This window comes from Hyperolius riggenbachi, chromosome 10 (assembly GCF_040937935.1).
Source record: "Hyperolius riggenbachi isolate aHypRig1 chromosome 10, aHypRig1.pri, whole genome shotgun sequence".
Taxonomy (NCBI): domain Eukaryota; kingdom Metazoa; phylum Chordata; class Amphibia; order Anura; family Hyperoliidae; genus Hyperolius; species Hyperolius riggenbachi.
Genome location: NC_090655.1, coordinates 258,558,074 through 258,585,374, shown reverse-complemented (window position 1 = coordinate 258,585,374; position 27,301 = coordinate 258,558,074). Strand labels below are relative to the sequence as shown.

Below are 27,301 nucleotides of genomic sequence, written 5' to 3'. Positions count from 1 at the left end.
CTTAGCGCAGTTAGGGTGCAAAAAAGTGCCACACATGTGGTATCGCCGTACTCAGGAGAAGTAGTATAATGTGTTTTGGGGTGTATTTGTACACATACCCATGCTGAGTGGGAGAAAGATCTCTGTAAATGGACAATTGTGTGTAAAAAAATTTAAAAAATTGTCATTTACAGAGATATTTCTTCCACCCAGCATGGGTATGTGTAAAAATACACCCCAAAACACATTATACTACTTCTCCTGAGTACGGCAATACCACATGTGTGGCACTTTTTTGCAGCCTAACTGCGCTAAGGGGCCCAAAGTCCAATGAGCACCTTTAGGCTTTACAGGGGTGCTTACAAATTAGCACCCCCCAAAATGCGAGGACAGTAAACACACCCCACAAATGACCCCATTTTGGAAAGTAGACACTTCAAGGTATTCAGAGAGGGGCATGGTGAGTCCGTGGCAGATTTCATTTTTTTTTGTCGCAAGTTAGAAGAAATGGAAACTTTTATTTTTTATTTTTTTTTTGTCACAAAGTGTCATATTCCGCTTACTTGTGACAAAAATTAATATCTTCTATGAACTCACTATGCCTCTCAGTGAATACTTTGGGATGTCTTCTTTCCAAAATGGGGTCATTTGGGGGGGTATTTATACTATCCTGGAATTCTAGCCCCTAATGAAACATGTCAGGTGGTCAGAAAAGTCAGAGATGCTTGAAAATGGGAAAATTCACTTTTTGCACCATAGTTTGTAAACGCTATAACTTTTACCCAAACCAATAAATATACAATGAATGGGTTTTTTTTAATCAAAAACATGTTTGTCCACATTTTTCGCGCTGCATGTATACAGAAATTTTACTTTATTTGAAAAATGTCAGCACAGAAAGTTAAAAAAAATCATTTTTTTGCCAAAATTCATGTCTTTTTTGATGAATATAATAAAAAGTCAAAATCGCAGGAGCAATCAAATAGCACCAAAAGAAAGCTTTATTAGTGAGAAGAAAAGGAGCCAAAATTCATTTAGGTGGTAGGTTGTATGAGCGAGCAATAAACCGTGAAAGCTGCAGTGGTCTGAATGGAAAAAAAGTGGCCGGTCCTTAAGGGGTAGAAAGCCCTAGGTCCTCAAGTGGTTAAACTGAATGATAAATATGTCCCTGCTGGGCACTGTATAGATCACATGATGCCAATAAGTGGGGGAGGGGCTGTAAGAATCTGAGTGATGTTTGGAGGAGGGGAGACTGAGGTTAAAAGAGCTAAAAATCTGTTTGCTAAAACAGCTATGGCAAGTGCAATCAGCCTCGTTTCTAGGGGCAGGCGAGGCGGGTGTCTGCCCAGGGCACAGTGAGGGAGGGGGAGTTTGTGGGCACACTGGACTCAGCCGCGGGGAGGGAAACAGACTCCTCCCTCTCCTCTGGGCCTCCCTCCGTTGCAGAGTTATAGGCAGCAGGAAGCTCCTTCCGGGTTCCAAGTGAAGTTAACTTGCCGCCAGGCTCCACTGTCTCCAGCGCCGCACACTACTTCCTGATTAATGGAAGTAGTGAGCGGCGCTGCAGACAGAGGAGCCCGGTGACAAGTGAACCTCGCTTGGAGCCCACAAGGAGGTGAGTTTTTTTCTACTAGGCTTCCAGCTGCCTATAACTTTGCAATGGAGGTAGGAGTCGGCTCTCCTCCCGCATGTCAATATGCCCACGGCTCCCCCCTCCATCAGCTATATCTAGCTAATCTATACCTGGCAACTTATACTGGGGCACCTTTAGCTGGATACATATACTGGGGCGCTTCTACCTGGCTAACCTATACTGGGGGAAACTATACCTGGCTACCTATTTTACCTCAAGAAGTAGTTATGGCAAACTCTATATCTCCATTTAACCTTCCTGGTACGCAGTTTCGGTGGCTGCGTCCGCGGGAGGGATTTTTTGAATAAAATTTGTTGTAAACCTTGTAGCTAGCACTAGGCTAGCTACCTAAGTCCCCCGCACCTCTCTGATCCCCCTGTTTGCCGGCGCTTATATTTACCCAGCCGCGATCCCGCGAAAGCCACAGCCTCCCCAATCAGCTTCAGTCGTTGATATGGCGACGATCGGACATGACGTCTGATGTCATCGATGTCATGACGTCATGCGCAGTCCCGATCCTCCCCATAGCGAAGCCTGAAGCTGATTGGGAGGCTGCGCCATCGTGGGATCCCTGGGGGGGTACGTATTACGGCAGCAATCGGGGGGGGGGTGGAATCGGAGCAGAGCGGAGGGACTTGGGGGACACAGGTAGCTAGCCTAGTGCTAGCTACAAGTATTACAAGAAGTTTTATTAAAAAAATTCCTCCCGGGGCCATTCAATCCTTTGCGGCGGCTACGTGGAGTGTAGGTCGGGGTTACCACCAGGAGGGTTAAAGAGGGCTTGGATGCTTTCCTTGCATTGAATGTCATCTACAGCTATAATTACTAGGTAATTCCCAGGAGAGTTGATCCAGGGATGTATCTGACCGTCATCTGGAGTCAGGAAGGATTTTTTTCCTTTTAAGGCTGATTGGCCCAGGCCTTGTAAGGTTTTTCACCTTCCCCTGGATCAACTGGGATATGTGAGGGTTCAGGATGGTGTGGTTTTTTTCTTCTGGTTGATCTTGATGAACGGATGTCTTTTTTTTTTTTTTTAATCAAACTAACTATGTAACCACAAAATATGTGAGCAGCAGCAGCGATCTCTCAGTAGTCTCTGGCAGCAGCTCTCCAGGGTCCCAGATTGATGGTCCTCAAGTCAACCTTCAGTTCAACATTCCAGAAATTTCTAGGCCGTCCTTGTCATGCTTTTCTTCTAATCTAGCCTTATATATTGCTTTAGTTGCCTTGGAGTCAGCAGCCACCCTCCTTGTGACATGTCCTAACCAACAGATTCTCTTCATCTTCTTTCTATGTCTTGATTCATGAAGCTGCGCTGCTACAACAACGCGAGTTCCATGACAGTAGCGTCCACACTAGTGAAGTATCGCGGTCTCGATACTTCACAGCAGTGTGCGGCATTTAAAGGAGTGTATATTGCTATGTAAGCAACACGTGTAACTAAGTGTAGCGTACAGTCCTGGATTTAGCTTGTGGTGCTGTCGGGGAACTCGTGTTGCTATAGCAGCGCAGCTTCATGAATCAAGCCCTATATTAGATCATCAATTTCATGGTTGCACCTTACTACAGTTTCCTCTCGTGTACATGGCCATTTATCTTTCCTATACATTTTCTCTCAGGTATACACCATTTATTAGCATCACTGGCTGACTATACATAACAATTGGTCTAAATACTGTTTCTTATATTTTCATTTAGTTTTCTGGAACAATAATCACCAGTTATTAAGTTTTTAAATGTCCAAAAAATTACAGGCACACTGTGCAGTGACATAACACACATCACACCCCTATGACTAATAATTGTTCCTCCCCTCAGAATTCTCTAACAGGAAGTGATGATGTTTCTCTATTTGCAGAGCGGAGTCCCGGCATCAGGAACCTCTCAGAGACTCGTCTCTCTGTATCCACAGACTGTACAACGGATGATGATGTCACTGGACAAGAGTCTCCTGCAGATATCCTGGTGACCCCAAATATTCCCCCAGACTCCCCTCACCTGTCTAACCCCGAGGGGCCTCATACTCAAAACAGCTCTCCCCCTGCTGGAGGGCCTCATTTCTGTTCCACATGTGGGAAATGCTTTGATTGGAAATCTGCTCTTATCAGACACGAGAGAACTCACACTGGTGAGAAGCCTTATTCATGTCCTGAGTGTGGGAAATGTTTTGGCTGTAAATCAAACCTTGTCATACACGAGAGAACTCACACTGGTGAGAAGCCCTATTCATGTGCTGAGTGTGGGAAATGTTTTATTTGGAAAGCAAGTTTAATCAGTCATGAGAGATCTCACGCTGGTGAGAAACGCTATTCATGTGTTGAGTGTAGGAAATGTTTTAGACAAAAGTCACAGCTTGTCACACATAAGAGATCTCATGCCAGTAAGAAACCCCATGTATGTGCTGAATGTGGGAAATGTTTTAAGTTTAAATCTCTTTTTGTCTTACACAAAAGACGTCATACTGGTGAGAAGCCTTATTCATGTTCTGAGTGTGGGAAATGTTTTACTGGTAAACCAAATCTTATCATTCATGAGAGAATTCACACCGGTGAGAAGCCATTTTCTTGTGCTGAGTGTGGGAAATGTTTTGTGCGGAAATCATATCTTGTCAGTCATAAGACATCTCACACTGGTGAGTTGCCTTATTCATGTAACGTGTGTGGGAAATGTTTTGGGTGTAAATCAAAGCTTACCAACCACATGTATTGTCATACTGATAAAAATTCGTATTCGTGTGCTGAATGTGGGAAATGTTTTGATTTTAAATCAAGGCTGACAAAGCATTGGACATGTCACACTGCTGAGAAGGCTTATACATGTACTGAGTGTGGGAAACTGTTTGGATATAAAGGAAGCCTTGCCAAACATATGAAATCTCACACTGGCGAGTAGCCCTATTCATGTACTAAGTGAGGGAATTGTCTTAGACATAAGTGTTCTTTTACACTTTTTGTGTGTGTGTATGTGTGTGTGTGTGGAAGCATCTTTACACAGAATCCCAAGGACACTTTCATGCTACTCAATGTGCTGGTCTGTTAAAAAGTCCCTTACCTGAGGTGATGTGATGAGATAAACATGGTTACATCTAGCGAGTGTGGTTGGTTTTTAGTTTTTTCTATTGCAAATTTTAATAATCCAGGGGATTTATCTATGCAAATGATGCAGGATCTGCAGTCCCGTGAAGCCACAGCTCTCCTAAAAAGTATAGAAAAGTCAAAAATACTTGTATCTGGGTGAACAAACACTCTTGATAACAAGTGATTGCGTAAAAGCTGATCATTTGTTTTTGTGGGGAGCTGAATGAGCCAGAATATGTTACACTGATTTGGGTGCTGTGCACAATTTAGAGTCAAAATTTAAAGCTAATGGGAAGTGAAAAAAAAAAACCAAAACCTACAGATACTTACCTAAGGAGAGGGAAGGCTCTGGGTTCTATAGAGCCTTCCCATTACTCTCAAGGTCCCCGTGTTCCAGCGATGTCACCCCTTTAAATCTCCAACCTCAGGAGGCTTCGGAAGTCTTGGGTAGCCCGAGTGCTCCCGAAGATGGGCAGCTCTGTACTGCGCCTGCACAAGGGTGAGAGAGAGAGCGAACTAGTGCAGGCACACTATGGAGCTTCCCGACAGGGAGCAGAATTTGACCAATCGGGGGAGACCATGAGAGGAGCACAAAGGCTCTATGTTGATGTAGAATTCTGTATTTTTTTTATGTAAATAGAAAGTAGACCAATCAACCCAAGCTGAGGTAGGATATGATTGGTCCATATTCAAGCTGCATACATTTGCATAATCCTACATCAACCCATAATTAAATAATTATGGGTTGATGTAAGCATCTCATCTACCATCCCTATCTGTCACCTCTGGTGTATACAGGCATAAGCTGGAGCACATGCCGCCCCCATGGAGGCACCCCTCACCTGATGGTAAAAAGATCTTTCAATAATAAACAGTTTTACTCCAACACAAGCTGCATAATGTCCCATAGGAAGTCATTGTGTACATCCCAACCAGGGAATGCTTCATTCTGGAGAACACTGTCTGATGCTTCTGTGCAAAGCCAGGGATCCTTAGTGACATTTACTGCAGTAACCAAGTAATCTAACCAACCATTCATCAATGTGACCCCTTATCTAGTGACTCCTCTACCAGGTAAATGCCTCTGTACCTGTGCCATGTACCATGCTCAGACCGGACAACTAATGTCAGTTAGGACGTGACAGAAGGCTGGTGTGGAGCTGCAAGCTCCAGGCATAGTACATAGGCATGCTGCCAGCTAGTGTAGGAGGCTGGTGTGGAGCTGCAAGCTCCAGGCATAGTACATAGGCATGCTGCCAGCTAGTGTAGGATTGTCCAGGTAAGGTGCCACACTGATGTCAGTTAGGGCATGATAGGAGGCTGCTGTGTAGCTGCAAGCTCTGGGCATAGTACATAGGCATGCTGCCAGCTAGTGTAGAATTGTCCAGGTAAGGCATAACGCTGACATGCCATTGGTTAGCAGTATTCTCCCCAGAATTTTTTCCCAGCCGGGTGGCATGAAAAAGTAGCCGGGTGTGGCGAGTGGAGAACGCAGGGCCGGTGCTTCTGTGAGCAACTCTGCTTAGAGCATAGGAGGAGGTGAGCCGATGACAGCCGGGTGCTCACCAAAACTAGCCGGGTGGAGCACCCGGCTAAAAGAGCCTGGGGAGAACACTGGGTTAGCTTACCAAGTTACTGCAATAAATAACTAGGGTTAGGAATCCCTGTTTTTCAACCAAGTCACCTCTCCAGGCCCACAACTCCCTTTCCCCCCATGTTGCCTCTCTTTACCGTAACTCACCCTTCCTCTCCCACCTTGACACCTTTCCTTAACCTCACTCACCCCTCCATTTCCATGTCCCCTCTCCTGACCCTCACCCACCTTTCCACCTCCCGATCCCCCTATCCTTCCACTCGTGGCACCTTTTCTCACACTATACACAGCATGCCATGGTGTAAAAGGAGGTGTGGTCATGAATACCATGGTGTAAAAAGGTGTGTGGTCATGGATGCTATGGTGTAAAAGGGGGTGTGGTCATGAATGCCATGGTGTAAAAGGGGGTGTGGTCATAAGAGTCATATCTAATCGTGTAAAAAGTACCCCAAAGGAATTTATGTGGGAGAAACAGGACAAATCTGGGTGAGCGTATGAACCTGAGCTCTTCGTGCCCATTCCTTTTTTTTTTTTTTCCCCCTTAGAATGAAAGCTTTCATTAATATCAGATATATGATCTAGGCATATTTGAGACAAACATTCTGACCATAAAACAATCAAAAAGAGAAGGTATGAGCATAGTCCTAGTTGTCGCAAACGTAAACGCTCAGGTTGTTCTGCCAATATACCGTGTACTGTTATCCGTAATAATAAAAATGATTTATCATCACACAGTCCTATAGAAAGTCTATTATTCTCTTCCATCCAACAGTTTCAACTTGTGTGTGTCGCTCTATACATATTATATATATATTTTGTGTATGTGTGTGTGTGTGTGTGTGCGTGCATGCGTACATACAGTACATACATACATACATACATATATATATATATATATATATATATATAAAATGATTAGCCTTCTTAAAACAGAAGGTATCCTCTATAATAAAACGCAAGTGTCCCTGCATACTGCGGTCTCAGTGTCCTTGGGACCGTGCTTTTTGCTACTGTGCATGTATGCAACATGGACCCAGACAGCTGTTGAGACAGGAGGACAGGGACAGTAAGCCAGGTGGGCGGGTGTGCGCACTGTCAAAAAACAGACCTAGAGCCTGTTTTTAAATGGGCTTGGGTCTACTAGTTTGCAATAATTCAGCTTTAAGTGAACAACTGTGGTTACCTAGAATGCACCGCTACTGAATATGCAAATTATATCTTTATGCCCCTGAAAACAGGCTTACATCCAGAACTGCTAGTGTCTAGCAGCCTATAGCTTTGTCAGGCTTGTCTGGTCAACAACCACAGTTCAGGCTGAATGCCCATATGACTAACCCAGAGCCCAGTACGTAACACCTGTGAAAATATATTATATATATATTGTAACGATCGGTGTAACACAGAGAGGATCTGATTACCGGTGATCTGCAGTATCACCGAGAATACAGATATATACCCGATTATTGATGATCTACAGTATCACCGATAATCAGATATATCTCTAACCTCTGGACACCTAAGTAATGAGAGTGTTTGTTGTAACAGGAATACTTCGAGTAATGCACCTGAGGAGCAGGTGCCCACCAGTAAGGCGTACTGTACAGGAACACGTTCCTTCCGCAAGCTTGAGCCTCTCCTGAGGGAGGGGTCAGACTAAGAGGAGGAAGGACAGGGTATGAGTGACACCAAGGAAGGATGTCACTCGCAGGTCTGTGAGCTATGTCTAAACTGAGGAGATAGCTCTCGAGGTCGGACAAGCCGAGTCGGCAACAGACAGACAGATCAGGGACAGAGACAGGAGACAGATTCGGAATCCTAAGACAAGCAGAGTTCAGTAACAGAGAATCAGATATATCGAAGTACTTAATCAGAGATCAGAAGAGTAGTCAGGAAAGCAGAAGGTCATAACAAATAATCAACAATGCCTAGTCTTGGGTGTGAACTCCGTGATCATCAACACCCTGGAACTAGTCTGATATATAAGAGAGCGGTTTCTCCGCGCTCCGTCAGGCTTGTGGATGCAGGCCCATGCGCGCAAACAGTCATGTTGAACGCGGAATCAGCCGCCTTACTCTGAATACTTGCGGCGGCTTTTCCGTGTTTTCTTATTATATATATATATATATATATATATATATATATATATATATATATATATATAAATCAAGTGGCAGAAGAGCCAGGAGCTCCAGGTAGCAGTTAGCAGGTCCAGGATAGAGACTTCCCAGAGGTATTGTAGTCAAGACAACCCAAAGTCAGTCCAGGCAGAGTTCATGCAATACGTGTCCAAGCAAGGGTCAATCCAGGCGGCAAGCAAAGCGTAGTCCAGACACAAGGCAAAGTTGGCAACAGGAATCCAGCAGGTATAAGCGTGGTCAGTTCAAGGCAGTGGTCGGCAACAGGAATGAAGCAGAGGTTAAGCATGGTCAAGATGCAAGGCAATAGTCGGCAACAAGAATCAATATAACAGTGAGCGCTACCTAGCAGCAAGCCAAAGCTAATGCTATCACGGGCGATGACTGGGGCGCTCACCAGGCTTAAATACTAGGACTAGCCAATCAACAAAAGGCAGAATTGAAACGAACCAATAGTAGTTCAGCGTGTCAGCTGACACGCAAGCATGCACGTGAGAGTTACTGTTTACATCAGCGGAGCGCGTACTGAGAGAACATCCTCCGCCTATCCAATGAGGTTTGCGGAGCCTCCTGTGTTCCACTGACGTCAGCGGCTTGCGGAGGTCGGAGCTGCAGCCCAGGTCTGGGTATTCCGTCGCTGACTGAAAGCAGCTGACCTTTCAAGCTTATACATTTTATAGAGTCTGGATGTTGGGTTGATAATCGTGCAGTCCTCCACCAAAGAGCATCAAACATAATCAGGCACAATCCTCCACCCTAAATGACCAGGCAGAGTTGTCCCCTCCTCCCCCCCCCCCTTCCCCCTACTTGAGGGCCTCCTTCCCTAGTGGTGTGTAACGGAGAGGTTATTCACCCTGCTCTCAGCATTAAACTGGCGAGATTTCCCTTCCGTCAGGAGCACCTCTAGCTATTTAATACTGAGTGTACATCTGGCTACCTAATACTAAGGGGCACCTGTAGCTACCTATGACAGGCAAGGAAAGTTAGGGAGAAGTGACAGCTGGGACAGCCAGCACACTTGCGGTGCGGTTCAGCAGGGGTTTGTAGGTTCAGGGAGGGGGGGTGCCACTGCCAGGACATTTGTGCCTATATGCTGAGGTAAATGCGGGCCTGCCTAATAGTGATCCTTCTGCTGTCCCCTTACAGTTTCCCCATCTCTCATTCCACATACAATAATTGCTGTAGACAATATCTATGTTTATCCTTTTATTACTGTTCTCATTATTATTCTCATATTAGCCATACCCATGTACTAATCTCCACCACTGTAACCTATCCCACAACCTATGCAATGCCCAACAGGGATACATTTGCTAGACTGTATTTATTGTCCAGGATCTCACTGATCCAGTGCTGGAACCCTCATAGCAAAACTGACAAGAGCTTGTGACATTTCTCTCTTGGCTGTGCTCCTCTCACTGCATTGTGGCTGCAAGGCACTAGCGTGAGTCCTTGAACTTGATTGGTCCACTCAGGTTGTGTCGTGTGACACTGATGACGTCGCCAGCATTTGAGCCATGATGAGTCTTGACAGGGGGCATTTTTACATAGCGTGTATTGGCTGTGGAGCCCTCTGGGTATTCCTGACGGTGCAATTTGCATATTAGGAGACAGGTTTTCACTCAGGACCGCCGGAGGAGTTCTGGTACGATGATTGGCTGCTGAATTTTGAATTCATTCGTTGTGGGTTTGTTGACTGGTATATAAGGGCAACATGTGTGTGATTTTATTTGTGGGCACTCGGCTTGAGAAAGGGCTGAGACCAGAAACAGTAAGCTGTCGCCGTATAGCCACTTGTTTTTATTGATGATCCAATAAAAGAGCTTTATTTACTCGGGAGTGCCGGCCTCCATCTTGTGTGCAGATAGTTTTGGATACCAAAGTGCGGAGGTCTTCTGAGGCTAGGGCTGCAGGGCACACCAATCCCCTTTTACAGTGAGTGACACTATTTTTACCACTATGTACATGGCATTTTCACTAATGTGTGAGTGGCTCCATGCTACTGCACCAGAACAGAAAGGCCTCGTGCAGGCACAGTGCGTCTGTGCTCATCATACCCAGAGGGGGCCATGGTCATAAACTAGAAGTGGGTCCTGGCGAGCAGCAGTAGGACCCAGGCATGGGAAACTTCTCATAAGTGTTTTAAGTGTCTTACTTCTCACGGGTTTACTTTAGGGGTGGGGGGGGGGGGCTTGCATACTTTCCTTTCATTGAAGGATATCCATAGCTCTTATTATTAATAATCCGAACATTTGTATAGCGCTTTTCTCCTGTTGGACTCAAAGCGCTCAAGAGCTGCAGCCACTGGGACGCGCTCAGGGGGCCACCCTGCAGTGTTAGGGAGTCTTGCCTTGAACTCCTTACTGAATAAGTACTTGACCTAGCCAGGATTCGAACCCTGGTCTCCCATGTCAAAGGCAGAGCCCTTAACCAGTACACTATCCAGCCAACTAGTACAATTCATTTCCTAGCAGAACAGGGATTTATCTGATTGCCATCTGGAATTAGGAAGGAATCTTTTTCCCTTTGAAAGCTTATTCTTCCCAGCCTAGTATGGTTTTCTTGCCTTCCTCTGGATCAGTTGGGCTATGTGGACAGTGATGTACCATTTTTTTTTTCTGTTCTGGTTGATATTGATGGACAGATATCCTTTTTTCAAACGAACGTAGAAGCCCGTAGTAGTGGGTAGCTACTGGAGTACAGCGGTTCATGCTTCCAGCGTATCTCACGCTATTTTAGCACCTAAGAAACCGTAATATTGCTGTGCGCTGTGCATGCACTGTTATATTACCACTATTTGATAAATCAACCCCAGAGTGATTTGCTTTCTTAAAACAGAAGGAAATTTGCAATAATTCAGCTATAAGTGAACATTTGTGGTTACCCATAATGCACCACTACTGAATATGCAAATGATCTCTTTTCGCCCTGTAAGCCAGGCAAGGATCCAGAACCACTGGTGTATAGCAAGCCTATAGCTTTAAATTTTACACAGCCACATCAACCCCACATGCATGTGATTGGAGGACAGGTATTGGGGTGAGGGAGGAGCACTTAGTGGGCTAGGGGAGGAAAGCTAGTGGGATGAAGGAGAATCGTATAGTGGGGGAGGGGAGGGGAGAACAGGTATTGGGGTGAGGGAGGAGCAGGACAGGTATTGGGGTGGAGGGGGAGCACTCAGTGGAGGAGGGGTGAAATGATATTGCAATTGATGAGAAGCACGTAGTGGGGGTGGGAGAGGACACGTTTCGGGGTGAGGGAGGAGCACAGAGTAGGGGAGGGGAGGACAGGTATTGGGGTGGGGGAGGAGCACATAGTAGGTGATTGGAGGACAGGTATTGGGGTGGGGGAGGAGCACATAGAGGGTGATTGGAGGACAGGTATGAGGGTGAGGGAGGAGCACATAGTGGGGGTGTGAGAGGACAGGTATTGGGATGGGGAAGGAGCACATAATGGGGGGGATGACAGGTATTGGGGTGGGGGAGGAGCACATAGAGGGTGATTGGAGGACAGGTATGAGGGTGAGGGAGGAGCACATAGTGGGGGTGTGAGAGGACAGGTATTGGGATGGGGAAGGAGCACATAATGGGGGGGATGACAGGTATTGGGGTGGGGGAGGAGCACATAGAGGGTGATTGAAGGACAGGTATTGGGGTGGGGGAGGAGCACATAGTGGGGGTGTGAGAGGACAGGTATTCAGGTGAAGTAGGAGCACATAGTGGGGGAGAGGAGGACAGGTAGTCCCCACTATGAGGAGCAAAAAGTGTGGGAGGCAGTGTTGCCAACTCATCCCTTTAATTACTGACACATCTAAGTTATACAGGTTCTGGGGCTATTTGCACATAATCAGTGCCTTAACTGCATCTTGCTAGCTACAAAACCTGTATAATTCATGTGTCAGAGTAATTAAAGGGATGAGTTGGCAACACTGGTGGGAGGAAAGGGAAATTATTGGGGTGAGGGAGCAGTGCATATAGTGGGCAGGACGGGTTTTGGGGTGGGTGGGCCCACCAACCAACATTCCATCTTTCAACTGGAAAAATGTTGAACAATAACAAAGAATTATAACATTATCAGATGACGACATAGGCTGCAGTTAGCTTATTCACCACAAGATGGCGACCTCACTTCCCTCAGGTGGAACGCACAAACGAGAAGTAATTAAGCCGAAGACAGGAAGTGATGTTTCATAGCAAAAAAATAATAATTTGCAAGAGGTGGAGAGAAAACATTATTGGAAGAGGTAATTGTGTAATTCTTGTTATATATTGAGCAGAGCAGAGTTGCAATTATTCCTTGAAATAATTCATCTCAGTCACTTCACAGAGCCAAGACTACATGACCATCCAGTATAGTTATGCCTCCAGTATGTAAAGCCCCCCACCCCAGTAATGTAATTTCTTTCCCAGTATAGCCATGTCCTCCCTGTGTCCCTCAGCATTGCCATTATCATCCAGTATGTAATGTCTCCCACCCCGTCAATGCCAATTCTTTCCCAGTATAGCCATGCCCCCCCTGTGTCCCCAGCATTGAGATTATCCTCCAATATGTAATGTCCCCCACCCCAGTACTGCCATTCCTTTCCCAGTATAGCCATGTCCTCCCTGTGTCCCCCAGCATTGCCACTACCCTCCAGTATGTAATGTGACTCCCCCCCCCCCCCCCCCTGTGTCCCCCAGCATTGCCATTACCCTCCAGTATGTAATGTGACCCCCCCCCCCAGTACTGCCATTCCTTTCCCAGTATAGCCATGTCCTCCCTGTGTCCCCCAGCATTGCCATTATCCTCCAGTATGTAATGTGACCCCCCCCCCCCCTGTGTCCCCCAGCATTGCCATTACCCTCCAGTATAAAATGTGACCCCCCCCCCCCCCCAGTACTGCCATTCCTTTCCCAGTATAGCCATGTCCTCCCTGTGTCCCCCAGCATTGCCACTACCCTCCAGTATGTAATGTGACCCCCCCCCTGTGTCCCCCAGCATTGCCATTACCATCCAGTATGTAATGTGACCCCCCCCCCCCCCCCCAGTAATGCCATTCCTTTCCCAGTATAGCCATGTCCTCCCTGTGTCCCCCAGCATTGCCACTACCCTCCAGTATGTAATGTGACCCCCCCCCCCTCTCTGTGTCCCCCAGCATTGCCATTACCCTCCAGTATGTAATGTGACCCCCCCCCCCCCCCCCAGTAATGCCATTCCTTTCCCAGTATAGCCATGTCCTCCCTGTGTCCCCCAGCACTGCCTATATCCTCCAATATGTAATGTCCCCCTATTCCAGTAATGCCATGTCTTTCCCAGGCATGGGAAGCCTCCAGCCCCCAGCGATGCGAGTATCCTCCAATGTCCCCCTACCCCAGTAATGTTATAAGCTAGTTTCTTATTTGAGTGTGCCTTTTATAAACTGTGGTCGTTGCAGCTGGTCAGGTGGAGAAGATGGTGCATCCCATATGAATGGGAGGACCATTGGAGCTGCACCTTGTAAGTAAGTAATGAGCTTACATTTGAATTAGCCGCTGGGAGACTTGGGCGCAGGGTAAAGTCAATAAATTGCTCACCCTGCTCCTGCACAAGTCCCGGCTGCGGGTGTGGGGGGGTAGGGGTTTGATGTTTTGACGGTGCCCAAATTACTCACTGAGCGCCATTGTAGCCACAATTCCTATTACAGCCTATGGTGGCGCCGGCTGTGCCCAAATCTGCTGCACTATTTTTGCAGCACTTGAAGAATGATTCTCCCCTTATGGGGAGGTTGACAGTTGACTTTAAAGAGGAACTCCAGTGAAAATAATGTAATAAAAAAAGTGCTTAATTTTTACAATAATTATGTATAAATGATTTAGTCAGTGTTTGCTCATTGTAAAATCTTTCCTCTCCCAGATTCACATTCTGACATGTATTACATGGTGACATTGTTACTGTGGGCAGGTTATGTAGCTGTTTCTAGCTGTTCTGGCTGTTACAGACAGCTCTGAACAGCCATTTCCGGTCTGTAAACATTGTTACATTGTGGCAGTTTGCCCAGAGTACCGCGGTACTCAGAGCTTCTTGTGGGAGGGGTTTCACCACAATATCAGCCATACAGCGCCCAGTGATGGTCTGTTTGTGAAATGCAATAGATTTGTCATGTAAAAGGGGGTATCAGCTACTGATTGGGATAAAGTTAAATTCTTGGTCGGAGTTTCTCTTTAAATGACTTTATATCAGTTATTTAAGAGTAAAATGTTGTATTAAAAGATTTTAGAAACATATAAAAAATAACTGAGAAATGAACACTATAGTTCACAGTAAAATAAGAAGGTAATACATTTGAAAGAAGTGACTTCGTTTTTTTCTGTCCATCCAGTGTTTGATTATAGTGGCCTGGGGTATTGTAAAGTCCATTGAAGTTAAAGTCACAGCTGTGTACTTTAAACTACATGATTGAAATATGAGTATCATTTCCACTGATTTTGATTTACTAGCTTTATTCTATTGAAATCGTTATCTACTCCTATTTTCCTGCATGTAGATATGAAACACTGATAATTGTCACTCTTTCCATTGTGAATTGACAATATTTGATCTTTCATATTTGCCAGAATTAATTATAGATTAATAACACCTGTACATTTTACTGAGATTCACCACTTGCACTATATTAAGTATTGTGTTCATTTTGCACTTCAAAATGGCAATACAGTATAATCTTTTTATAGTGAACTCAAAGGGACCGGGAAAAGTGGTTTACTGAATCAGAAATTGTCCTAGAAATGGCCCAGCATGCCCTGGTGCATTCTCTGCTGCACAGGAGCAGCTCTGTCCTCCCATTGGAGGTGCAGTACAAGCACTTGTCCTAGAAATAGCCCAGCATGCCCTGGTGCATTCTCTGCTGCACAGGAGCAGCTCTGTCCTCCCATTGGAGGTGCAGTACAAGCACTTGTCCTAGAAATAGCCCAGCATGCCCTGGTGCATTCTCTGCTGCACAGGAGCAGCTCTGTCCTCCCATTGAAGGTACAGTACAAGCACTTGTCCTAGAAATGGCCCAGCATGCCCTGGTGCATTCTCTGCTGCACAGGAGCAGCTCTGTCCTCCCATTGGAGGTGCAGTACAAGCACTTGTCCTAGAAATGGCCCAGCATGCCCTGGTGCATTCTCTGCTGCACAGGAGCAGCTCTGTCCTCCCATTGAAGGTACAGTACAAGCACTTGTCCTAGAAATGGCCCAGCATGCCCTGGTGCATTCTCTGCTGCACAGGAGCAGCTCTGTCCTCCCATTGGAGGTGCAGTACAAGCACTTGTCCTAGAAATAGCCCAGCATGCCCTGGTGCATTCTCTGCTGCACAGGAGCAGCTCTGTCCTCCCATTGGAGGTGCAGTACAAGCACTTGTCCTAGAAATAGCCCAGCATGCCCTGGTGCATTCTCTGCTGCACAGGAGCAGCTCTGTCCTCCCATTGAAGGTGCAGTACAAGCACTTGTCCTAGAAATGGCCCAGCATGCCCTGGTGCATTCTCTGCTGCACAGGAGCAGCTCTGTCCTCCCATTGGAGGTGCAGTACAAGCACTTGTCCTAGAAATGGCCCAGCATACCCTGGTGCATTCTCTGCTGCACAGGAGCAGCTCTGCCCGACCACTGAAAACAAGCACTTGCACACTTGGTGGACTTCAAGGTTAAGTAAACCTTAGGGCTGCATAGCCAGGCTGGACATATTGCTGCTACAATATCCAGGGCTCCTTAAAAATTGCAGCCATCACTGAATAGAAGCAGCCACTTGCTTCCTGTGAGTGGATCCGATACTTCAGCGGGCGGGACTTGCAGCACCAGCTCGAAGCGAGCAGCAGACCATGGGTTTCACACTGACATATGACGTATGCTCCGCCCACTGTTTACTATATCCAGAGTCAGCCTCACGTAATGGCCAAAAAATATGTTTACTATAACAGAAGTTTTATTATATCCGGGTTTACTATACCAGGAGTTGCTCCCATACACTTATAATGGAGATTGGCCGGGACCTGGAGAGGTAGTTTACTTTACTCGAGTTTATTATCATGAGATTATACTGTATAAAATTGTCTTTCAAGCATATTAACATAAGCGGAGATTCTCTATTCCCACACATGTAATCCAAAGGCCTGGTGTTGGGCTATTCGCTTCAACTGATTGCAAGCAAATTTGACTTTACTGTCCTCTTTTCAGCATACTGTTTGTGAATGCTGGAGCTCTGTGTTGAACATGGATGTCAGTTGCGGCAGGGACCACATGACCACATCACTGAGGATGGATGAGGACCAGAGTCACATGACTGAGAGGATATTCAACCTCACCCTGGAGATCATCTGTCTGCTGACTGGAGAGGTGAGAAGGATTCTGGGAGGTCACATGACACCACTCTTATCTCTATTAATAAAATACACACCTGACTGGAGAGGTGAGGAGGATTCTGGGAGGTCACATGACACCACTCTTATCTCTATTAATAAAACACACACCTGACTGGAGAGGTGAGAAGGATTCTGGGATGGTCATGTGACATTTTTGTTTTGGTCTTTCAATACAGAGTTTTCCTCCAGTGAAGTCTGGTGATCATGTGACCATCATGGTGCCCCCACCTCACTCCCTGATATCTGAGGGACACAACGAGCAGAAGATTCTAGAGGTCATTAGGAAGATGATTGAGCTGCTGACAGGAGAGGTGAGCAGTGCTGGGAATTATGGGACATTATCCTGTAACATCAAGGAGAGTGTAAGGGGGGAGACTGTATCATTGTGTGTGTCAGGTTCCAATAAGGTGTCAGGATAACACAGTCTATTTCTCCATGCAGAAGTGGCAGTATATAGAAGAAAACAAGGACCTCTACAAGGACCCCATGATAGAGAATCAGCCACCCCTCACATCACCGGGTAAGAGGTGACTTTCATTTATTGCAAAAGAGAAGGCACCTAGAGCCCTCCATCATCTGATAAACACAATGGCCTTGATTCACTAAGCACTAAGCTGGTTAGGGTGCCTAAAGACCTAGTGGGTGCAAACCATGGAGTTAAGTGGTTTGCACCCATACATTGTGCACAGCCCAGTGCAGTGCGCGCGCATTCATTAATAGTGCGCGGTGCGGCGATAACGTAGCACCCGCTTCCCTGTAAGTCGCACCAATTGCGACAAAAACGGCGCATCGGGTGCCCCCGAAGTGGCGCACTATTAACAAATGCGTGCACTGCACTGGGCTGTGCGTGATGTAGCTTTGCGCGGCTATTAGTGCCCGCAAAGCTACATTTCTGGCACTGAGTGGCTTTTCACTCTGGCGCTAATACTTAGCGCCGGTTAGTGAATCAAGCCCAATGGGGTTGATTCACTAACGTAAATAGTGCGAGTAACCTCCTGTTACTCATGCTATTTAATCAGCGTGCCAACTCCCTGCACACTACACGTGCTAGTGGCAGCATGGCATGTATAATTAAGCTCAGTCAGAGAAACGTGTGCTCAGCGGTAGTGCAGCATCGAGAGCTCTGGTAACTTACGCCCGCTCTTTGCCAACAATAGGTGCTCCACTCGTCCCACCCTGAGCCCCGGCGGGTCCAGTGACTTTGAAGGACGTGATCCCCGGACTTTGATTGATCCAATAAGCTGTCTGTCAAGTGACAAGTGACAGGCAGTCTATTGGGCCAATTAAAGTGCAGGAATCTTGTCCTTTAAAGTCACTGGACCCGAAGGGGGCATAAGTTACCAGAACTCGCTATGCTGCACTACAGCAGCTCTGACTGAGCCTACACTGCCACTAGCACACGCAGTGTGAAGGGACGTAAAATTAAGGAGCACTGATTAAGTAACAGGAGGTTACTCGCGCTATTTACATTAGTGAATCAACTCCATATTATTCAGTCAGTGTGTGTGTGTTTCCTACAGATGTATTCAGTAACAGAAACCCAGCAGAGAGATGTGCAGGTCCTCTTTATTCCCGGGATTGTCCACAGGAACATGACACCATATCTCATCATTATCAGGTAGGTGGAGCTGAGGGTCATTAGAGACCCCTAACTGTGTGATAGTTTTCTCTTTCTGTGTAAGCTGTTATATGTGTTCTGCATTAGCTCTTATTTGTGCACTTAGGGTGGAGAACTGATACATGTAAATACTGTGGTTAAAGAGGAAGAGACATATGTGAGGGGTGATCAGCAGTCTATGGAGGAGGGTGACATGATGGGGACAAATAAAGAGGAAGAAGAAGATGCGTATGTAAGGAGTGATCAACATTGTATGGAGGAGGGTGACATGATGAGGATAATTAAAGTGGAAGAAGAGGAGACATATGTGAGGAGTCATCAGCAGTCTATGAAGGAGGGTGACATGATGAGGACCAGTAAAGGGGAAGAAGAAGAGACAGATGTGAGGAGTGATCAGCAGTCTATGGAGGAGGGTGACATGATGGGGACAAGTAAAGAGGAAGAAGAAGAGACGTATGTGAGGAGTGATCAGCAGTCTATGGAGGAGGGTGACATGATGAGGATAATTAAAAAGGAAGAAGAAGAGACATATGAGAGGAGTGATCAGCAGTCGAAGGAGGATGGTGACACAATGAAGACATCTATTGAGACAGACATTATGAAAAAGATTATCATTGGTGAGTGGTAAACATTAAATATTTCAAAAGCATATTAAACTGAATAGGAAATATGTACCTGCTAGGCATAGTCCCTCTACCAAACAACTATGCCAACAGCAATAATGCTAAACAAGTGTTCACAAGAGCATGAAGTTGCCCCCCATGCTGCATGAATATCAGGCAGGGAGTGAGTAGTGAAATAACAGATCTGGCAAGGGTGATAATTACCACAGCCCAACGTGGGGCAATTGGTGTCATTTGGGGCAACTCTGCCTGATCAAAGTGTGGCTCACATCAACAGCAACACAAATGTGAGCAGTAATATGGAAGCCATGTGTATACTGGCTGCACAGCTACTATAATAATGCATTATTTTTATTGCATCCTCCATGACCGGGTCAATGAGTGAGAGCTATACCTCCCAATAGGGACCAGAAGCTAGAAAAAAAAATTAAAACATCCTCCCCTCAATTATTTTTTTTGTCCTGATTGGAGACGGAGATAGAAATGTTGAGGGGCTGTAAGCAGGTCACCTGGCTGTGGGAGATCTATGTGATTGAACTGGCCATTCAGGGCATTGTTTTCCTCTGAGGTTCAGGTTATAGCAGCTGCACGACAGCTCCTACTAGTCTCCTCTATGCTGCCACTAGTCTCTGGTTCAGTGTGGGTAGTATGGTGGGAAGTCTCCCAGCAGCATTGTCATGATCACATCACCGGAAGTGACATGGGTTGGACTTCCACTTGTTTGTTACCACGAAGTTTTAAATGCCAGAAAGAGGAAGTAATTGCTGCAGGGGGGGCGGGATGACATACAAGGGGGCACATAGCTAGGGTAATTGCCTTTTTCTGGTTTGACCACAGAGTGTATGCTTCCCCATACATTTTCTGTATTGTTCTGGAATGGAGTCATCTCGGATCCCTATAGATGAACAGGGCACAGCTCAGGTGGAGGCTTCAAGGCAATCCTGCAAACCTTATGTTTGGTATATTCAGAGATTGTTTGCCTGATTTTTAGGGGCATTTATATCTTTCTAGAAGCTTTATACCTCATTACAGGCACACTGTGCAGCCACATTACACATCACACCCCTATTACTTCTCACATTCCCTGTGTACATAGTGTGTTTATACCTCATTACAGGCACACTGTGCAGTCACATTACACATCACACCCCTATTACTTCTCACATTCCCTGTGTACATAGTGTGTTTATACCTCATTACAGGCACACTGTGCATTTACATTACACACATCACACCCCTATTACTTCTCACATTCCCTGTGTACATAGTGTGTTTATACCTCATTACAGGCACACTGTGCAGTCACATTACACACATCACACACCTATTACTTCTCATATTCCCTGTGTACATAGTGTGTTTATACCTCATTACAGGCATACTGTGCAGTCACATTACACACATCACACCCCTATTACTTCTCACATTCCCTGTGTACATAGTATGTTTATACCTCATTACAGGCATACTGTGCAGTCACATTACACATCACACCCCTATTACTTCTCACATTCCCTGTGTACATAGTGTGTTTATACCTCATTACAGGCATACTGTGCAGTCACATTACACACATCACACCCCTATTACTTCTCACATTCCCTGTGTACATAGTGTGTTTATACCTCATTACAGGCATACTGTGCAGTCACATTACACACATCACACCCCTATTACTTCTCACATTCCCTGTGTACATAGTGTATTTATACCTCATTACAGGCACACTGTGCAGTCACTTTACACACATCATACCCCTATTACTTCTCACATTCCCTGTGTACATAGTGTATTTATACCTCATTACAGTATCACTGTGCAGGAACATTACACACATCACACCCCTATTACTTCTCACATTCCCTGTGTACATAGTGTGTTTATACCTCATTACAGGCACACTGTGCAGTCACATTACACATCACACCCCTATTACTTCTCACATTCCCTGTGTACATAGTGTGTTTATACCTCATTACAAGCACACTGTGCAGGAACATTACACACATCACACCCCTATTACTTCTCACATTCCCTGTGTACATAGTGTGTTTATACCTCATTACAGGCACACTGTGCAGTCACTTTACACACATCACACCACTATTACCTCTCACATTCCCTGTGTACATAGTGTGTTCATACCTCATTACAGGCACAGTATGCAGTCACATTACACACATCACACCCCTATTACTCCTCACATTCCCTGTGTACATAGTGTGTTTATACATCATTACAGACACACTGTGCAGTCACATTACACATCACACCCCTATTACTTCTCACTTTCCCTGTGTACATAGTGTGTTATACCTCATTACAGGCACACTGTGCAGTCACTTTACACACATCACACCCCTATTACTTCTCACATTCCCTGTGTACATAGTGTGTTTGTACCTCATTACAGGAACACTGTACAGTCACATCACACATCACACCCCTATTACTTCTCACATTCCCTGTGTACATAGTGTGTTTATACCTCATTACAGTCACACTGTGCAGTCACATTGCACATCACACCCCTATTACTTCTCATATTCCCTGTGTACATAGTGTGTTTATACCTCATTACAGGCACACTGTGCAGTCACATCGCACATCACACCCCTATTACTCCTCACATTCCCTGTGTACATAGTGTGTTTATACCTCATTACAGGCACACTGTGCAGTCACATTACACACATCACACACCTATTACTTCTCACATTCCCTGTTTACATAGTGCGTTTATACCTTATTACAGGCACAATGTGCAGTCACATTACACATCACACCCGTATTACTTCTCACATTCCCTGTGTACATAGTGTGTTTATACCTCATTACAGGCACACTGTGCAGTCACATTACACACATCACACCCCTATTACTTCTCACATTCCCTGTGTACATAGTGTGTATACCTCATTACAGGCACACTGTGCAGTCACATTACACATCACACCCCTATTACTTCTCACATTCCCTGTGTACATAGTGCGTTTATACCTCATTACAGGCACACTGTGCAGTCACATTACACATCACACCCCTAATACTTCTCACATTCCCTGTGTACATAGTGTTTATACCTCATTACAGGCACACTGTGCAGTCACATTACACACATCACACCCCTATTACTTCTCACATTCCCTGTGTACATAATGTGTTTATACCTCATTACAGGCACACTGTGCAGTCACATTACACATCACACCCCTATTACTTCTCTCATTCCCTGTGTACATAGTGTGTTTATACCTCATTACAGGCACACTGTGCAGTCACATTACACATCACACCCCTATTACTTCTCACATTCCCTGTGTACATAGTGTGTTTATACCTCATTACAGGCACTCTGTGCAGTCACATTACACACATCACACCCCTATTACTTCTCACATTCCCTGTGTACATAGTGTGTTTATACCTCATCATAGGCACACTTTGCAGTCACATTACACACATCGGTACTTTTCCGTTAGCCGGGCGCATCCGGCAGGTGGCGCTAATTACTATTCCCCCTCCAGGCCACCATAGATAGTAGGGAAAGATATAACTCTGGTGGAGTTTTGTCGCCACCTACAGGATGCGCCCGGCTAACGGAAAAGAACCCACACATCACATCCCTTGAACTTGATCCTGAGGGTGACAGTAAGCTAATAAGAATGCGTAAGTGACACCACATTGCTCTACAAACATAATGCAGATTTTTTGCTAGAAGTACATACAGACGAAACTTGACAAATTAGAATATTGTGCAAAAGTCCATTTATTTCAGTAATAAAACTTAAAAAGTCAAACTAATATATGAAATAGACTCATTACATGCAAAATGAGATATTTCTAGCCTTTATTTGTTATCATTTTGATGATTATGGTTTACAGCTTATAAGAACCCCAAAATCAAAATCTCAGACCATTAGAATATTGTGAAAAGGTTCCATATTCAGGCTCAAAAATGCCAGACTCAAACCACCTAATTAACCCAAAACACCTGCAAAGGGTTCCTATTTCATATCTTAGTTTCACCTTTTAAGTTGATTTACTAAAATAAATGAACTTTTGCATGATATTCAAATTAGGTCTGTTGTCACAAGAGTTAAGGCTCATACACACATCAGACTATAGTCTTTGGAAAATGAAAGATCACAGACCAATCTTACCACCCTTCATGTAGTATGAGAGCCATACCTTCATAGTCTTTTCTATGGAGCTGAACTCCCCATCAGAAAAAAATCTTTGCAAGATGCTGCACACACATATGCTGTACAGACACAAAAGATCTGCAGATGAATGTCTGTTAAACAAGGTGTGTATGATGATCCGCAGATATCATAGACTATGAATACATTTTGCAGGAACGGATCTTTTGCAGGAAGAGATCTTTTGCAGATACTGATCTGTTGCGTCTGTACAGCATCTGTGTGTGCAGCATCTTGCAAAGATTTTATCTGATGGGGAGTTCAGCTCAATAGAATAGACTGTGTAGGTATGGCTCTCATACTACATGGAAGGGTGGTAAGATTGGTCTGTGATCTTTCATTTTCCAAAGACTATGGTCTGATGTGTGTATGCACCCTAAGCGATAGTGATTTGAAAAGCTTTTGCTAATGCAAAGCTGTTGGGAGTTTTTAGAAAATCACATCGCTCCAGTGAGAACCCACCCACAGCATTTTATTAGCAAGAGCTTTTCAATTCACAAGCGTTTAGTAACGGCTTAGTAACGGACTGCTAGTGGGTTTCAGGCCTAAGGGCGGCTTCACGCCAAAAATCACAATTTGTTTTTGAAGATTCTGCTATGATATTTTGCAGTCGCTCCTGAAGCATTTGATGCTACAAGATCGCAGGCGCTGCAGTGTGAATGCTTCCAGCGCAGTTTTAGCAGAATCCTCCATTGTGTGAAACAGCACAACCCACTAGGAACACAAATATGACAAAATAGTGGAAACATCTGAGTAAACAAACACCTCAATACCTATTCATATAACAATACTTCATATACACCAGGCATGGGCAAACTCGGCCCTCCAGCTGTTACGGAACTACAAGTCCCACAATGCATTTGCCTTTATGAGTCATGACTGTGGCTGTCAGACTCCTGCAATGCATTGTGGGACTTGTAGTTCCTTAACAGCTGGAGGGCCAAGTTTGCCCATGCCTGATATACACAAAGCCACTAAACCTATGCACCACCATACCTCAACCTAGCAGTGACACAGACAGCAATAAAACCAGAGGCCCTGTTCACAGTGGGGCATGGCAGTGCACCGTAAAGTGGGCATCACAATGCAGACAGTAACACTGCAATGCTAAATCTATGCCACGTTCCGAATACATGCGGTGCAATGTTTTCCAATGGTCTATAGTGCCCTAGCACACTGCATGCGGTGTTACCACATACCGTGTGTTTACACAGAGGCAGTGAAGCATACTTTTCATTGTATGCTTCACTGCATGCAACACAAAGGACGCATGACACACAGTGTGACTTTTCTGTTCTGTTACATTTCTGCTTTTACAGGGAACGCAATGCAGCTCCCAATGTGAATGCAGCCTAACAATATTTAAGCTCTGAATAGCTGACATATATTTCTCTAAATTGCCTTATAATAGAGACTGACTGACTGGATGAATCATAAACTGAAAAAAAAAAATCTCCGTCATTGGCCTCAATTCACTTGTGCAATTCCACTTGTGCTGTTAATACTTCAGGAAATGTCAAGAAATTGCAATTCACAAAATTAACGCATTTGGTAAATCAAGTAAAAGAGTTTGGTATTTACCACCAGCTCTGACCAGCCGGTAACTCACACTCTCCATGCAGTAACATTGACAGATGTAGCAGACAGCCAATAGGGAGAGCCAGCCAGCCAATAGGGAGAGCCAGGCATCCAATAGGGAGAGCCATAGTGTTGTCCGGATCATGAACGATTCGGATCTTTGATCCAAATCTATTTTATGAGTCGATCATCCGAATCATCAAAATGAGTGATTCGGATCGCAAAAGGGGCGGGGCCAGGAGCGACACGCCCCCTCTCAGCGGGCAGCGGGGTCTTGGAAGCAGAGCTGAGATGGATCGCTCTGTTGGATGGGAGCCAGCCTTGCAGGGACAGGTAGATGAGAGAGAGGGGGCATGGGTGCCACTGCCAGATATGTGTAGAGCACACATACTGGCTGCAATGTGCTGCCCATTACAGGCTGTCTGTTCCGTAGTTGTGCACAGTGAACACATGGGAAGCTTTTGGCTCAGCACAGCTTAGTAACTTTGCAGACAGTGTGATTGAAAGGCAATATGATCCTCCTGCTCTCGGCACTAAACAGCTGCACTTCACTTCTGGGAATGCTTTCTTTCACTGTGCGACCTTTTCTTTCAAAGTACACAGAGGAGCATATAGGTGAAATATATGTAAAGCATATGATTGTAGCATGTGGGTATTGCGTGCAAACATTTCTGCTCTTTGCTCGTCCCTCCTCCCATCTCTGTACACTCCCTGCCCTCTGTTTATCTTCTCCCCTTCTCTGTGTGTCCACCCCCTCCCCTTCTCCTGTCCACAGACCTGTCCTGCTGTTCATTTCACCCCCGAATGCTTCCGGTAGTAAAATGATCCGAGATTCGGATCAAAGATCCGGATCTCTTCAATGATCCGATTCGAATCATCCGGATCATTGAAAAGATCCGAACTTTCCATCTCTAGAGAGCCACACAGCCCTGATTTGGTCATATACCCTGGAAGGCGGGACTTCAGTCTGACAGAGCAGGAGAAGGTGAGTTTTAAAACCTTTTCTGCATCCCTTTAGATGTGAATATCTGGATGCTGGTATGCAAGAAGAGCTCCCTCCGGTGGCTGCAGCAAATCTAAAGGAATGCCAGGGATGCACAGGGCAGACAAACACCTCGACTCATGCACACAACATCACAACTCCCTACCTGACTTGTTCCACAGCTGGTAAGTGAGACTTACTGAGCAGGGCAGTCAATTGGCAAACTTCTACCGCACGCGGGAAATCTTAGTGGATTTGGAAAAAAAAGTGTAAAATGCCGACTGCTGTATTTTACCAACCTAATATATTTTACCAAACTGCCCTTAGTGAATTGAGGCCATTGTCGAGTCTCCCCCACCTCAACCAGGCAGATACTAATTCATGCATAATTATGATTACCTAATCATCATGCCTTCCCTTGGATAAGCCACACTCAAGCCCTCCCCCAATCATTTCCAAGCCTGTGCACTTATGGCAGCCAACCACATTACACTAATTATCATGGCTGCCATTTCGGCATGCCCAAAGTATACCAACCAAACACACTTTTTTTTTTTTTACTTAAACCAGCTTAATTTCCAACACAGACTAACACACATATAGAGACATCTGAACATGCTGCTCAGTTTCACACACATTTTTATAGTGAGGCAGGGATTGCCCTTGAGTCGCTGTGGTTTTCCACCGATGATTTTTTTGCTTGTTTTGCGCATGATAGCTGACAGCAGCTTAGGCAGGGATCACACTTGAGTCTGTGGAAAACTGCATGGCTTTCTGTGGATAATTCTTTGCTGTTTCCACACACATCAGCCAGCGGACTGTCGGCAATAGGAATCTCATGCAGTGTTTGAAAAAAGCAACAGAACCAGTATTTTTCTCAGGAAAACTTGAACGTGCATAGGAAAGCATTATGTGTGTTTTTGCATATGATTTCACATAGCGGTAAAATGTATGCCAGTCCCTCAGATGTGATCCCTGCCTGACTTTCGGAAATAGGAATTGCATGCGGTGTGCGAAAAAAGCAACCAAACAATTTTCCCCTCATGCAGAAAAACTTACATGGTAAGACTGGACTGCGAATGTCCATGACCAACAAGGAAAAGCAACCTGTATATAAACACTGCACCACCATGTAGAAATATACAAATGGTAATTTATTTATTGAATAGCAGCAAAAACAATCAATTAACCACTTTACCTCCCTTGCTACGCTTATCTACTCCCCACAAAACTTTACTTGAAGCTCAGGGGAGTAGATAGGCGTACTTGTGGTAAACAGTGTGCTGTATGCCCAATAAGCTATCTGATTATGTATATAGGGTATCATTTTAACCGTGACAAGTGAGAGAATAGATTTTGTGGTGTTTGACAACTGAGGGATAAGTCATGTGATTTTTTTTTACCGGAAAACTGAATGAAAAGCAATAAAACTGTTATTTTCATGTACTCTATACCCCTAAATAAATACTTGTAAAAAAAAAACAAAAGTGACAGCATTGAAAAGAGAATACATAGTTACCCTAGGGA

At 45.1% G+C, this 27,301-nt stretch overlaps 2 protein-coding genes across 3 annotated transcripts in view; both read left to right on the top strand.

The window, feature by feature from the left end:
- LOC137537127 (uncharacterized) overlaps positions 1 to 27,301 on the top strand; it is a 627,974-nt gene that overhangs the window by 19,220 nt on the left and 581,453 nt on the right. The gene's annotated exons all lie outside the window — the stretch shown is intronic.
- The window catches only part of LOC137535344 (zinc finger protein 37-like), a 38,038-nt gene continuing 14,441 nt past the window's right edge, over positions 3,705 to 27,301 (top strand). Inside the window, exons 1-6 of one of the 2 annotated variants that reach the window (XM_068257172.1) lie at positions 3,705 to 3,740; positions 16,587 to 16,745; positions 16,948 to 17,082; positions 17,213 to 17,291; positions 18,292 to 18,389; positions 18,496 to 19,006. In XM_068257172.1, coding sequence (XP_068113273.1) covers positions 16,623 to 16,745; positions 16,948 to 17,082; positions 17,213 to 17,291; positions 18,292 to 18,389; positions 18,496 to 19,006 — 946 coding nt within the window. In that variant the 5' untranslated portion in view covers positions 3,705 to 3,740; positions 16,587 to 16,622. Of the gene's footprint in view, positions 3,741 to 12,625; positions 12,662 to 16,586; positions 16,746 to 16,947; positions 17,083 to 17,212; positions 17,292 to 18,291; positions 18,390 to 18,495; positions 19,007 to 27,301 lie in introns of those variants that run through there. The other variant, XM_068257171.1, reaches the window with a different exon arrangement.